This window comes from Chiloscyllium plagiosum, unplaced genomic scaffold (assembly GCF_037043375.1).
Source record: "Chiloscyllium plagiosum isolate Xiang-an unplaced genomic scaffold, Cpla_swu_hap1 HiC_scaffold_37, whole genome shotgun sequence".
Lineage (NCBI taxonomy): Eukaryota > Metazoa > Chordata > Chondrichthyes > Orectolobiformes > Hemiscylliidae > Chiloscyllium > Chiloscyllium plagiosum.
The window spans coordinates 38,809,691-38,824,884 of record NW_028270175.1 but is presented as its reverse complement, the minus strand read 5'-3'; the positions used below and the strand labels follow the sequence as shown (position 1 = coordinate 38,824,884).

General features: G+C 40.5%; 1 protein-coding gene across 1 annotated transcript in view; it reads left to right on the top strand.

Moving 5' to 3' along the window:
* Nucleotides 1-208: 208 nt before the first annotated feature.
* Nucleotides 209-15,194, top strand: part of sh2d5 (SH2 domain containing 5) — an 87,365-nt gene continuing 72,379 nt past the window's right edge. Inside the window, exons 1-3 of the mRNA XM_043675546.2 lie at nt 209-432; nt 4,428-4,508; nt 8,440-8,514. Coding sequence (XP_043531481.1) covers nt 376-432; nt 4,428-4,508; nt 8,440-8,514 — 213 coding nt within the window. The 5' untranslated portion in view covers nt 209-375. The remainder of the gene's footprint in view (nt 433-4,427; nt 4,509-8,439; nt 8,515-15,194) is intronic.

Below are 15,194 nucleotides of genomic sequence, written 5' to 3'. Positions count from 1 at the left end.
CCTGTGATTTTTAAAAAAAAAATGTTTGGACCAACAATTCCCGGTAACGGAACGTTCAAATTTCCGAGAACTGGAAACGAAACTTTCTGCGTAATATCGGAGCTTCGAATGAGGGTCCAGCCAGGGTGAACCCCCCCCCCCCCCCCCCCCGAGCTGTGCACAGAACACTGGCATAAAAGAGAAGCATTTCCGGCCCAATACGCACGCCTCTCTCAGCACTGATGTCAACACAGATAGATAGCGAGAGGAGGACCCAGGTGAGCCTTTGCCCAGTGTTGGCATCAAGCATCCTCAACCCCTCCGCCTAAAACTTACTACCACATTCAAAGCTTGGAGCCCTCCGTGTCATCAGTTGCTGATACCGTCTCTGCCGTGATGGCCAAGAACCGCTCTCCAGACAAGAAATCCAGGAGCCGGACCAAGTTCGTGGAGGTAAGCTGGAGCCTGTTCACAGAGCCTGGCTGAGCAGAACTGCATTGCTTCTGCTGGCGCTGCATCAGGTTGTGGGGTGAGCAATGCAATTGTTGAATTTGCAATGTGCTGCCCATTAGCAGGCAGCGGCTGTACTCGGTATGAACTTGATACATGTATATATTTTTAAAAAGAAATTACTGACACTTCCTGCTGTCGTGTAAAAAAAACAAGTCAATGTATTAGGCAAAGTGAGGACCCCTCTTAGATTTGGGGGTGGGGTTTGTGGATTTGCTCAGGTCTGTGTTCTGGCGTATTATGTTCCCCGCCGCCCCCCACCCCATTTTAAGTCGCGACATGTCATGAATGTTTCATATCTTACAACATACCGTCCTCCCTACTGCACGTTACTCACATCCTGCGACTCAGAGGAAAAGCATGAACAGTTTTCCAGCTCTAAAAGAAAGAATGACGTGTTTGTGATGGAAAACTATCCGGTTACCAAGAAAAATAAGGGAATTGCTACTGGAAACTGTTGGGAAGGCTCTTTAGGATTAATCACATTTCCAGAGTTCAGTGGCCAGATATCTCTGGGAGAGCACAATGCTACTTAAAAGAGAGAATTTCCCCACTATTGAAGATGACATTTATGCATTTTAGTCAGATCCCTCCCGTGTCACATCAAATCGGTTAAAATCGGACGTTGGTGATGTTTCGACTGCAACAGGAATAAGTGGAATCAACATTTTGTAACAGACAGCTGCTCCAAAAATGCTGTGTACTGAGTTACTGACCGCAGTTTCTTCCTCAGCCGTTTAAATTTTAGTGCTTATGTATTTATCACTCCGTCTTTAAAGCTATTATGGAATCTGTTTTTACCATTATTTCTGATGGGTCAATTAATAGTCAAAATAACCTATTAGCAAAATAAAATTCATGCCCTTCAATTACCAACTCGCCATTAACAGAAATTCTTTTCCCAGTTAACTTTTCAAAAACCTTCCTTATTTTGACCATTCCTGTTGATCCCCTACTGAAAGGAGCTCCAATTTTTCAAGCGTATCCTTTGCATTATCTTACTCCAGTACAGCCAAAATAAATTAAATAGGGTGAACATTAAGATGGATGTTATCATAATAAACTTGCTTCCCAATCCATGGGTCTATCCATGCAACCTATCTCACCTTCAACTGCCTCTTCAAACCTACTTCCTTTATCTTCAGTTATGATTCAGAGGAGCCGGTGGGTGTACAAAGTTAAAAATCACACAACACCAGGTTATAGTCCAACAGGTTTATTTGGAAGCACTAGCTTTCAGAGCGCTGCTCCACAACCACCTGGTGAAGGAGTACGCTCCGAAAGCTAGTGCTTCCAAATAAACCTGTTGGACTATAACCTGGTGTTGTGTGATTTTTAACTCTCTTCAGTTAGCTCCTTTAACCTTTTCAGCTCCTGCTATGTGCAAGGCTAAGTGCTATGCACAAATGATAGGATCCCTGTACAACAGCAACAAAATCCATAGAATGGTGATAGCAGAGGTGGCCTTTGAGCCATTGTATCTATCCTGTCTGGAACAGCAACTTAGCTAGCTCCATACCCCAATCTTTTGCCTGCATCTTTTTCTCTTCAGTTGCTTAGACTCTTTCAAAAATGAAATTTGGCATCTTACTGTACCACACTGTCAGGCTATGCATTCCAGACAGCAACCACACAATGCCCAAAAGGATTTTGTTTACATAGCTGTTGGTTCTTTTGCCATTAATTTCAAATCAGTGTCCTCTGGTTCTCGACCCTTCTGTCAACAGGAACAATTACTCTATCCAGACTGCAGCTCTCTTCTCAACCTTCTCTCTAGAAGGAAAACAATACAAGCCTCACCAATATATTCACCTCTCATGCATTTTTTTCTCTGTTCCCTTTATTCATTATGATCCTCCCATTTGCCCAAAATGTTAAAGTATCAAATATTTAAATTTCCTACGGTTGGGAACGTAGCAAAACCTGCTCCCTATTTGAAACAGAAAAGGTTCAAAACTCTGAGTAGATTTTTCATATCCTTTAAGCTAAGGGAGAGCAGACCTTGCAACTAGCCTTGTGCAACTACCCTTAGTGCTTGCAAAGAGGGAAAGAACTGGAAAGAGTCTTTAAATGCACATTAAAAGATCCTTCAGCACCCCCTGTGTTACAGCACTTATCTTCCTTTTGATACATTGTCATGATTCAGTTTCTGATCTCTGCTGATCCCAGTCGGAACAATTGACCTTAGTGTGCTTGGGCCTGCGCTGGCAAATTAGTCAGGTTTACTTTTTTTAATGAGTGAGTAGTGGCGAATTTTTTTTTGAACCTGAGGAAGGTTTATGGTGGAGTTCGCTTGTATCAGTATTAGGACCTCTGCACTAGACATTTGGTATATAGGGCCAATTAAACAATTCGCAGATGGCACCAATCTTGGAAGTATTGTGCACTGTGAAGAGGATAACATTAAACTTCAAAATGACAGACAGGTTGGAGGAATGGGTAGATAAGTGGCAAATGAAACTTAATGCAGGTAAGTGTGCAGTGATTCATTTTGGTAGGAAAAGTTGGAGAAGAGAAAATAAAGGGGATAATTTTAGGGTGTTCAGGAGCAGAAGGCCCTGGAGATATATGTGCACAATTATCAAGGGTAGCAGGGTAGGTTGAGAACATCAACAAAATGAACAGGATCCTGGCCTTTATAAGTAGGGCTTAGAGCACAAAAACTATGAGATTATGATAAACCTGACTAAAACCCAATTCAGCCTCAACTGGATAGGTGTGTCAATTTCTGGGCACCATACCTCAAAAAAGATTTGAAGGCGTTAAAAAGATTGCAGAAAAAGTTAATGAGAATGGTTCGAGGAATGAGGAACTGCAATTACATTGAAATTGGAGAAGCTGGGGTTATTCTCCTTGGAGAAGAAAAAGTTGAGAGGAAGTTTGTTGGAGATGTTCAAAATCATGAGACGAGACAGAGTATATAGAGAGAAACTGTTACTATTGGTGAATGATTGAGAACCAGAGGCATTGATTTCAGGTAGATCAGACAAGAGGCTTTGGTAACACGAGTAATGTAACTTGCAGAATGTTTATGTCAATGACAAAAAGACTTTAGATTTACATTTTCAAGCCACCATTTTTTTTCTCATTTTGAAATTTGGTAGATGATAATGATTCTGTGGGCTTAATTTAATGATTGACATGAATGTGATCCATTATTCAGCGGTGCTAAACTAATTGAAACAAAACACATCTCTGTGTGCTTAACCAAGATGGATTTTAGTGGATTGAGATGATCCAACTATTGTTTTTACAAAGGGCCATTGAGGAATTGAGAGTTTATCCTTAAACAGTTAGAAATAAACTTTGAGATGCAGAGTGCTTGATTAATAGGATGTGGGATTGCATCAGTGATTCCCAGGTTGTAAACTCCTAATCTCTGTTGGATTGTTAAGGAGAAGTCTGAGTGGAGGTATAATTGTTCATCTTTAGGATGGTAAATCAGCCATGTTACTTCTCAGCGCTTCGACTGAGTAACCAGTTACACTGCAAAACTATCAGGAAGGCATAGTAAAAACAATGACTGCAGATGCTGGAAACCAGATTCTGGATTAGAGTAGTACTGGAAAAGCACAGCAGTTCAAGTAGCATCCGAGGAGCAGGGAAATTGACGTTTCGGGCAAAAACCCTTTATCAGGAAGAGCAAAAGTCCTTCATCTTGCCTGATGAAGGACTTTTGCCCGAAACGTCGATTTCCCTGCTCATCGGATGCTGCCTGAACTGCTGTGCTTTTCCAGCACCACTCTAATCCAGTATCAGGAAGGCATGAGTTGGTATATCCTTTCAATTAGAAAATAGTTCACAGTTAAAACTTCACATAATCAAAAAAATGAATTACTAATCATTGGATCAATGCAGAGTTTTGGGAACAAATATTGAGTGATATTTTAAGCCTATGTTGTGAGAGCTGTAGTTTATCTGTGGAATTATTCCTGCAGTATGTAGGTTCCTTTACAGTGGAGGATCAAGATCTTGATGAAAAGACATGGCGGATCCATCAACAGCTTCATATTCTGAAGGTAAAGATTGCATGTTGTCGCCAAAAGTTGTCTCAGAGGGACTGTTCTTAAAGTCAGTCGCTGGTCCATTAACTGGTGGACAATTCCTAATAAACTAAATCAGAGCAATAGGATAACATTCAAACTAGGAAAGGGAACAGGTAAACCTAATGATACGTGAAGATTGATCAACACATAGGCTTCTCGTTACAATAGTGGAGGTTTAAAACCTCCAAATTCATTTAATTAGGAGTAGTATCCTGTGATTGGAGAGAGACATAAGAGACAGCAAATCCTTTATGGATAAAAGATGTTTTACAATAGTCTAAAATAGTGAAATATGGGACGCTAAGGGTGAAAATGCAGCTGGATATATTCCACTGCTATGAAGGGAGAACATAAAATGACTAGCATTAAAATAGATTAAATTGAAAAACTTATTGGCGAGAACCGAATTAGACAACATCTGGAGCTGCCTATAGAAATAGCTAAATGAAGATCTAAAGAAACCACTAAACCGCATATGTTTCAAAGCAGAAAAATACTTGGAACGTGGAAGCACAGTTGAAGCTAAGCTTTAACGGTTTCAAAGTAGTAACATAGGTTTGTGTGTTCCAATTGAACTTTTTTTTAATATCTCTTATTAGCTGTAACTCTGATGTTTGAAAATTTTATGTCAGGAGGAATACAATAGTTGTGTTAGTTTCACTATTAGAACACAAATATATCTTAACTTTAAAAAAACTCTGTTAACTTCAAAATGACAAACAGGTAGGAGGAATGTGTGGATAATTGACAAATGAAACTTAATGCAGACAAGTGTGAAGTGATTAATTTTGGTAGGAAAAGTTGGAGAGGATAAAATAAAGGGGATAATTTTAGGTGTTCAGGAGCAGAAGGCCCTGGAGATATAGGTGATAGAGTTAAAAAATCTTTAGATGGACGTTAACTAAATGGTCAAATTTAGTATCTAGTATTAATAAAAATGTAACTTTTAATTCAAGAATATTTTGGGGACCGAATCCAAATGCTGAATATTTTGAAATATCATAATGTTGAACACATCACGTTTAAGTTGCAACATTGTCCTTCTAACCTACAAAATGGGATATGTTTGGACCAAACATTTTTACCTTGTCCATAGATCCCAGTGCTATTATTAAGTGGAATCAAAAAACGATATTAAGTGGTGAAAAGTAGCATGATAAACAATTGCTTCATATGAAATTATATTGTTAAGCAGTTGAGATGCTTGTAGAAAAAAGGATGATAGTAATCATTTCCATTAATCTAGATTATTCTATTTAGTCGTGGTCTGTGGGTTTCATAATTGCAATGGAAATCATAGTTATGCTTATGAAAAATATGCACTTTTTTCCTGCTGTTTTGACTATCTGCTTATTTAATGTGGCCATGTTTTCTAGTAAAATGGTTCCAGGTGCCAGGCATTAGTTGCACACTAATTATCTTATATAGGGCTCTTGTAAAGAGTCCTCTTGTGACACAGTGGTAGGTTGGGAGGTCTGTGTTCAATACCCACTTGGCAAAGAAATGTGTAAAAACATTTCTGAATATGTTACTTAGAAAAATAAGCTATATTTAAAAAAAATGTAGGCTTCTGGTGGTGTGGTGGTAGTATCCCTACTTCTGGACCAAAATGCCTGGCTTGAGTACCATCTACGCCAGAGGTCATACAGCCATACAGATCTACAACTCAGAAAAAGGGCCTTCATCCCATCATGTCTGCTCCACTCAAAAACAACAACCTAACTATTCTAACCATATTTTCTAGTACCTGGCCCATGGCATTGTATGCCTTGGCATCGCCGTTGAACTGTAGTGATTGTAACAAGATAAGGCAGGTGTTTCTCATAGAAAATGAGTTCCCTGCTTGAGAATGTTAACCTAGTCCAATTGGGGAGCCCTGACTGACCAAATATAAACAGAATGTCAGAAATCCTGTTCACTCTGAGAAAACCGGACCAGTGTCAAGTACTATGCACATGTAAATAAAGAGTGACTTAGTGATGGGATACTGGCCTCTGTAGAGTTATTTCATGCACCTGTAAGTACTTCTTAAATGTTTTGAGGGTTTCTGACTCTACCACATTTACAGGCAATGAGTTCCAGTTTCCCATTAACCTCTGGGTAAAAAGAAAAGCTTCCTCATATTCTCTTTAAACCTCCTGCACCTTACCTGAAACCTAAGTCCCCTGCTCATTGACTCCCCCAAGGGGAAAGTCTTCTTCCTGACTACCCTATCTGTGCCTCTCATAATTTTATGCATCTCAATCATGTCCCCTCTTAAACTCCGCTGCTCTAGGGAAAACAACCCCAGTCTATTCAAACTCTCTTCATAATTAAACCGCTTCAAGCACAATAACATCCTTGTAAATCTTCCATGCGCCCTCTCCAATGCAATCACATCCCTCCTATAGTGTGGATTCCAAAACTACCAGCTGTGGCCTAAACAACATTTTATACAGTTCCAGCATAACATTCCTGCTCTTAAATTCTATGTCTCAGCTAATAAGGCAAGTATGCCGACCATTCGCCTTCTTAACCACTTTATCTACTTGTCCTGATACCTTAAGGGACCAGTGCACATGCACACCAAGGTTCCTCTGATCCTCAGTGCTTCCCAGGGTCCTAAAATTCATTATCTATTCCCTTGCCTTGTTTGTTCTGACCAAGTGCATCATCTCACATTCATCCAGATTGAAGTCCATTTGCCACTGATCAACCCGTCTGACTAGCGTGTGTATATCCTCCTGTATTCTAAGGCTCTTCTCCTCACTATTTACTACCACTCCGAATTTTGTATCACCTGTGAATTTACTGATCAATCCTCCTACATTCAATCTAAATCATGTATATAAGCCCCAAACAGCAAGGTCCCCAACACTGACCCCCTGTGGGATCTCAAGGGATATAGACTTCTAGTCAGAAAAACATTCCTCAATTATCACCCTCTGTGCTTCCTGCCATTCCAGCCAACTGTGGATCCAGCTTGGAAAATTGGATGCCGTGGGCTCTTACCTTTGCTGTCAGTCTCCTATGCTGGCCTTATCAAAAGCCTTGCTGATGTCCTAGTAGACTACATCAAAAGCATTGCCCTCCTCTGCAAATGTGGTCACCTCTTTGGAAAGATCAGTCAAGCCGGTCAGACATAACCTCAACTAACATAACCATGCAGACTATTCTTGATTAATCCTCACCTTTCCAAGTACTGAGTAATTCTGTCCCTCAGAATCACTTCCAGTAATTTCCCAACTACCGAGGTTAGACTGTCTGGCCTACATTTTCCTGATTTATACCTTGCTCCCTTTTTGAATGATGGTATTAAATTGGCTGTCCTCCAGCACCTCTCCTGTGGCCAGACAGGAATTGAACCTTTTATAAGCACCCTTATTTCCCCCCCCTTACTTCACTCAAAGACCTGGGATACATTTCATCAGGCCCTGGATATTTATCAACTTTTAGCCCTGCCACAGCACACACTCAGAGCCTCTTCTCTATTTATGCTAATTTATTTAATTGTATCACAGACCTTCTCCCTGATTTCTATCAGGTGTTTCATAAAACACCTGAGCAGGTTGATGGAAAAAGACCCATAAAATCGTGATTCTAAGGGTCCTTAGAAGCATGGTGGTAATGTCCCTACTTCTGGTCAAGGAGCTCCAGGTTCAAATCTCACTTGCTCCAGAGGTGTGTCATAACATCTGTGACAGGCTGATTAGAAAATGTCATGGTCTCATGATCCTACAAAAGTAATGTGGAAAACTTAATGCTGTAGATGATGCATATCTAAAATGTTTGTTTTTGAAATTCTCCTTTTGATTTCAGAGAGGAATTAATCATTTTGTTAGTAGAATTTCAATCTGTTTCAGTTCTTAAAAGGCACTTGAGTTGTATCTCACGTCATCTGACATGTGCTTTTATTTTCTTGTAGAATCTTCCTCGAAAAATGGCTGTAATACTAAAATTCTCATCACAAGGAATAAAGATGTACAATGAAAATAAAGAGGTATAGTGAAAAGACTCATTTATAATTCAAGCTGTACAACTCATTCACTTTATTATGACTGGAAAGCTTGATAAAATGGCTACTGAAGTCAAATTTAATGAAATACAAAATTCATAAATAGTATTTGATAATATCTTTGAACTTTTTTTTCCTCTTCCTCATTCCATTTCTCCAACCTACCCTCTTTTTTTCTTTTGCTTTCTCTCCTTAAGGCAGTAACTTATGTTGAAGTATGATCATCTAATAAAAAGTTTTCTCATAAATAATTGTCAAATTGGTCAACTGCAGATAATGAAAATTGTCTGGCATGGTTGATGCATATTAGAGGCTGCAGTTAAAAAATTCAGCACAGTCAAGTTATGGGGGATATACTACCAATCATTGACTCTGCCTCATTAGCTTTGCCTATCAATGATAGTGTTGTATTTATGATTTTAGGAATTACTTATGGCTTCAGAGCATATAACTCCAACAGATCAGCTCCTCAATTGTATACCATTACTTCTTAAAATTGGAACTAAGTGTCTACTTCCTCTCTCCTTCCCAACATCATCCTCACTCAAGCTCTGAATCTATATGATATTCTAGTTTGTCCCTCATTTTCACCATCTTCTTCCAATTATCAAGTTTCATCTCCTCTGAAGCACAACTCCAGCTCCCCAAATTTTTCCTCCTACGAACTAATGACCACACAACCAACTTACCCGACCCAAATGTTTGCTAACCCAGCTATGTACTTACCTTGGAGAAAGTGAGGACTGTACTCACCTTGCCTATAATTCCTTTCAGCTAACTTAATGGAGAATGCAGGAGAGCCTGCCAGAAGCAGTACCTGGCATACCCAAAAATGATATATCAACCTGGCGAAGCTACCAAATAGGACTAATTGCATGCCAAACAGAATAAGCAGCAAGTGATAGACAGAGCTAAGAAATCCCACAACTCAGAGATCTAAGCTCTTTAAGAGCAAATTACTGCAGATTATGGAAACTGTAATGAAATGCTGGAGATCACAGTTGATCAGACAGCATCCATGGAGAGACAGCAAGCTCTGTCTCCATGGATGCTGTCTGACCAGGTACAAGCTCTGTAGTCCTGTCCCATCCAGTTGTGAGTAGTGGTGGAAAATTAAAGAACTGAATGACTTAAGATTCTAACCATAATTGCAAAAGACAATGCTGAAGCATTCACAGCAATCTTCAGCAAGAAATGCTAAATGGATTATCTACCTCAGCCTTCTCCAGTAGTCTCCAGTACCACAGATGCTGGAGCCAATTTGTGTCTTAAGCCAAATTGATTCACTCCACATTATATCAAGAAATGGTTGGAGGTACAGAATACTGCAAAGGCTATGGGTCCTGACAACATTTCGGCAATAGTACTGAAGACTCGGGCTCCAAAACTTGCTGCACCCTAGCAAAGCTTTTCCAGTATAGTTAGAACACAGGAATCTACCCAACAAGTTGGAAAACTCCCCAGGTATGTCCTGTGTACAAAAAGGAGGACAAATCCAATCTGGCCAATTACCGCCCCAACATTCTACTCTCGATCACCAGTGAAGAGATGGAAGGTGTCATCAACAGTGCGACCAAGCAGCACCTTCTCAACAATAACCTTCTCAGTGATGCCCAGTTTGTGTTCTGCCAGAGCCACTCAGCTCCTGATCTCACCACAGCCTTGGATCAGACATAGACAAAAGAGCTAAATTCCTAAGGTGAGGTGAGAGTGACAGACCTTGACATTAATCAAAGCTGCATTTGACTGAGTTTGGCAGCAAGGAGCCTTAGCAAAACTGTGATCAGTGGTTATCGGGGGCAAATTCACTACTGGCTGGAGTCATACCTGGCACATAGGAAGACAGTTGTGGTTGTTGGAAATCAGTCATTTCAGCTCCAGGAAATCTCTACAGGAGTTCCTGAGGGTAGTGTCCTAGGCCCAACCATCTTCAGCTGCTTCATTAATGACCTTCCCTTGATTCATAAGATTAGAAGTGGGAATATTTTCCAATGATTGCATAATTTTCAGCACTATGCATGACTCATCAGATACTGAGACAGTCCATGTTCAAATGCAACAAGATCTGGACAATATCCAGGCTTAGAATGGCAAGAAGCAAGTAACATTTGCACCACACAAATGGCAGACAATAAGAGACAATCTAACCAATGCCCCATGCCATCACTGAATCTTCTTCTATCAACTTCTTTGGGATTACCTTTGACCAGAAATTCAACTGGACTCACCACATAAAAACTGGCTATAAGAGCAGGTCAGAGGCTGGGAATACAGTGGCACGTAACTCACCTCCTAACTCTCCAAAGCCTGTCCACCATATACAAGGCACAAGTCAGGAGTGTGATAGAATATTCCCCAGTTACCTGGATGGGTGCAGCTCCAGCAACACTCAAGAAGATTGATACTATCCAGAACAAAGCAGCCCACTTGACTGGCACACATCCACAAGCATCCACTTCTTCCACCACCAATGCTAAGTAGCTGCAGTGTGTACTATTTACAAGATGCACGGTGAGAAATTCACCAAAGATACTTGGACAGCACCTTTCAAACCCATGACCATTTCCATCTAGAAAGGCAGGGGCAACAGACACGGTGAGAACACCACCAGCTGGAAGCTCCCCTTCAAGCCACTCACCATCCTGGCTTGGAAATATATCACCATTCTTTCACTGTCACTGGGTCAAAATTCTGGAATTCCCTTCCGAAGGGTTTTGTGTGTCAACTTACAGAGTGTGGACTGCAGCAGTTCAAGAAGGCAGCTCACCACCTCCTTCTCAAGGGCATTTAGGGACATCCAATAAAAATTGCTGGCCAGCCAGCAATGCTGACATCCCATGAGTGAATAACATAAAGTTCCTGCCCTTCTCACAGAACCTATACCAACTTTGTTGAAACACCAAAAAAGTTTGTGATTTCATTTGTACACATTATTCTATGATGTCCCACACTGAACATAATTAACCAATCCATTGAATTGCCCTTGATTGAGTACACTCTTAATTGTCCAAAAATACCTAGCACAGTTGCTTAAAAAGCACCTTCTTTTGCCACTGTTTGGTTACTTCAAGGGAATTTTAAGATTCCTTCTTTGGTTTTCTGGTTTTCCTTGTTTACATGTTGGACCTAAATGATGTTATCTGGAGGCATATGTCACTACCCAAATATAGGTTGACAATATTCAACATCCAACCCCAGATCTAAAACACCATCCACTCTAAGCTGTCAGAAATCTTGCCTGATATAAATGAACACTTGAAAGAATTATTCTGTTCCTGTCAGATTCTGCGGCTTAACCTAAGACCATTTTGCTTTAATTCACTGTAATCTCATATACTATTTCACTGAACCAAGCTTCAAATCTATCATCAAAACTTTCGCCCACTCCTTAATCCTTGTCTCATCTCCTACCCTGCAAAATCTGTTTTTGTTACATTCAGCCTCATCTTTTCCAAGGTGAATCCTCCTTAATTTTGTTCTAAGCTCTAAATCATTCAAAACTCCACTACCCTAACCTGTCCCACACTGACTCACTTTCCATTCCGATCCTCACCAACACTGATTGGTTGAATGACCCTAATATATTTAATTCGGATTTCTCATTCTCTGTTTAAAAACCTAACTTCTGTCCCATTTTAAGACCTTGGTCTTTCTACCACTGGTCTTGCTATGCATCCCATCCTCCCGCCATCAGTCACCTTGTCTTCAATCACCTCAACTTCTTTCGCTGTTCCTCTGCCATTCTGTTCCTCTCGCCACCTTTCACAGTCTCCTCAAAATTTGTCTTTGTGATCATGCTTTTAATCATGTCGACTAGATCTTCTTTCGCTGTCCAGTGACCATTTTCCCATGACTCGCTTTAGGATGTTTATTTTGTTATTAATGGCACTGATCCAGCAAGTGCAATATTTTACAGCTATCGCCCACTTGCTACGTTTTTATCTGATCATCTTGCTGAAAGATAGGTCATAAGATGAAGCCTCACATGTATTAATGTTAACATTGATTTAAAAACTGAAAATGTGTTGCTGGAAAAGCGCAGCAGGTCAGGCAGCATCCAAGGAGCAGGAGAAACGACCTTTCGGGCATGAGCCCTTCTTCAGGAATGAGGAAAGTGTGCCAAGCAGGCTAAGATAAAAGGTAGGGAGGAGGGACTTGGGGGAGGGGCATTGGAAATGCGATAGGTGGAAGGAGGTTAAGGTGAGGGTGATAAGATGAGGGTGATAGGCCGGAGTGGGGGTGGGGGCAGAGAGGTCAGGAAGAAGATTGCAGGCTAGGAAGGTGGTGCTGAGTTCGAGGGTTGGGACTGAGACAAGATGGGGGAAGGGGAAATGAGGAAACTGGAGAATGGAGTTGTGCCATAACATGTCCAAACAGGCTGATAAAAACATGTTTTTATATAAAATAATGAATATCCTAACATTACATTATCAGGGGCCATTCTTTACTTAATCAAAATATTTTCTGATGAACCTCCTGCATTTTAACACTGAGTATGATTATTGGTAGACTTTTTTAAAGCAAGCAATTCACTCCTGATTTCCCAAAAGGCTGTCCATGATCTACAAGGGACAAGTCTGGAGTATAATGGAATGCTGTCCACCTGCTGGATTAGTGTGGCTCCAACAATATCCAAGAACCCAACACCATCCAGGACAACAGCACATTAAATGGTGCCCATTCCACCAACTTAAACATTCATGCCCTAACACTGATGCAGAGTAACAGCACCTACAACATATATTGCAGCAACTCATCAATATTTCTTGTAATGCACTTTTCCAACCCACAATTTCTACTACCTAGAAAGATAAGGGCAGCACATGCAATGAACACTGTCACCTGCAAGTTCCCCATCAAGTTTCATGCCATCTGATTTGGGAATTACGTCACTTTTTTCCTTCACTATCTCTGGGTTGAAATCCTGGCATTCCCTTCATAACTGTACTGTTGGCGTCCCTACACATCAAAGGGCTGCAAGAGTTCAAGAAGGCAGCTAATCACAACTTTCTTGAGGGCACTTGGTGATGGCAATAAATGCTGGTCTCCCATCAAGGAAGAAAAAGATGTAGTCAGTGATGTTAGGAGTACTGTATGTCCTGGCCTGCAGAAATGTTGTAATATATAAGGATGTGCAATTTGAAATTTAATTCCTTCAACCCCAGAGGTTCTTATTAATTTTAGGAACAATTGCACTCCTAAAGCCTTGCACTTTATAGAGAACTGGCTATATATTCTGCAACAAAGATTGTGTATTGTTCCTCAAGCAGATTTCTTGATGCATGAGAATCCTGTCAAAAATATACCAATTATATTGATCACGTATAATGTGTGCAGACAGCAGGATATTCTTTGAACAAAGGAAAGTCCCATACTGCCACACTTAATACATCGTTGAGGAGAATCTTGATGTCCATCTGTATGTAAATTTGGGATGATATGTAAACAAAACTGAAGAGGGAGGGGGCGGGTCAATAGTTGTTACAGTGGTCAGAACAGTGTCCTGTCAGTTTTTGAGATGTGCATCTGAATCCTGAACAGCCTAATGTGACAAATGTCATAATTTGCAGAATGATAAGGTAAATTTAATTAGCTTTGAAAATCTTATTCCACTTCTATCAGTATGTTCACAGCATAAACAACTCCAATCGAACATTAATTAGCAGTGGCTCACTGAGTGGCCACAATAATGACTGGTATATGAAATAGAAAGTTCACATTGGTGTAATTAGCAGTGCTTTTCTTAAGTTAAGAAACCTTGGGGCAACAAGAGTGGATGCTTTATTACCTGCACTTAGTATTACTTAGAGTGACAAAGTTTAATACTGACACAGTCCTGAAATTGGAAGAGTGGTCCTTTTTATCTAGCTGTGACATTCCTCCCTCCAGTTCATGTCATAAATGAATAGGATTTGTTCAAGCCCTTGATATGCTCCAGGTGAACTTAAAGAGGTGGCTAAAGGAACTCAGTGGTAATTTTCTATCTGCGGTATCCTCTGGAGGAGGGGTTGATCTAATAATCCAGCATGTGTTCTTGGCATGTAGTGCTCTGTGCTTTGAGGAGAACATTTACCTTATGTCCTTTTTTTTGTATAGAAGTTTGAATTGTACATTAATTCTAATTGATCACTTAAAGGGTTAATAGCTGCCTCAATGTTCTCTCTCTGTTGGGTGATCAGCAACATCCTGCTGTTGTGTGACTAACAGTTGTCCTCCCAGATTGGTAATGTTATTAATAAGGTTTGTTATGTGTGGTCATTTTATATTAACTAAGTACATTCTTTGTGTGTAGATGGCTCACAGTAACCAAAGTGAATGTGGAAAATAGTTTGTCATGGAACTGGAACCAGAGACAAAGCTTTATGCATGAATTTTTGTTTTCAGGCCAGGAGCACTGAGTTGGGTGTGTCCCAGCTCCACAAACCTGATCCAAGAGAAAATGGTTCAGGAGTTGGCTTGGTTCTCTAGGAATCAGGCTGGGCAACTTCAGAATTAATGTAGAGGTTCTCGAAGGTGTGAAGGTCTGCTTGGGTGGAAGGTCTGCCTCTGGACTCTGACGTGGAGACCGCAGTTTACAAAAAAGAATAAAACATAAGACATCTCTCCAGCTCTCACTCCCTTACATCCTTTCACTTGCCACACAATCCCCATGTCCCATGCCAACT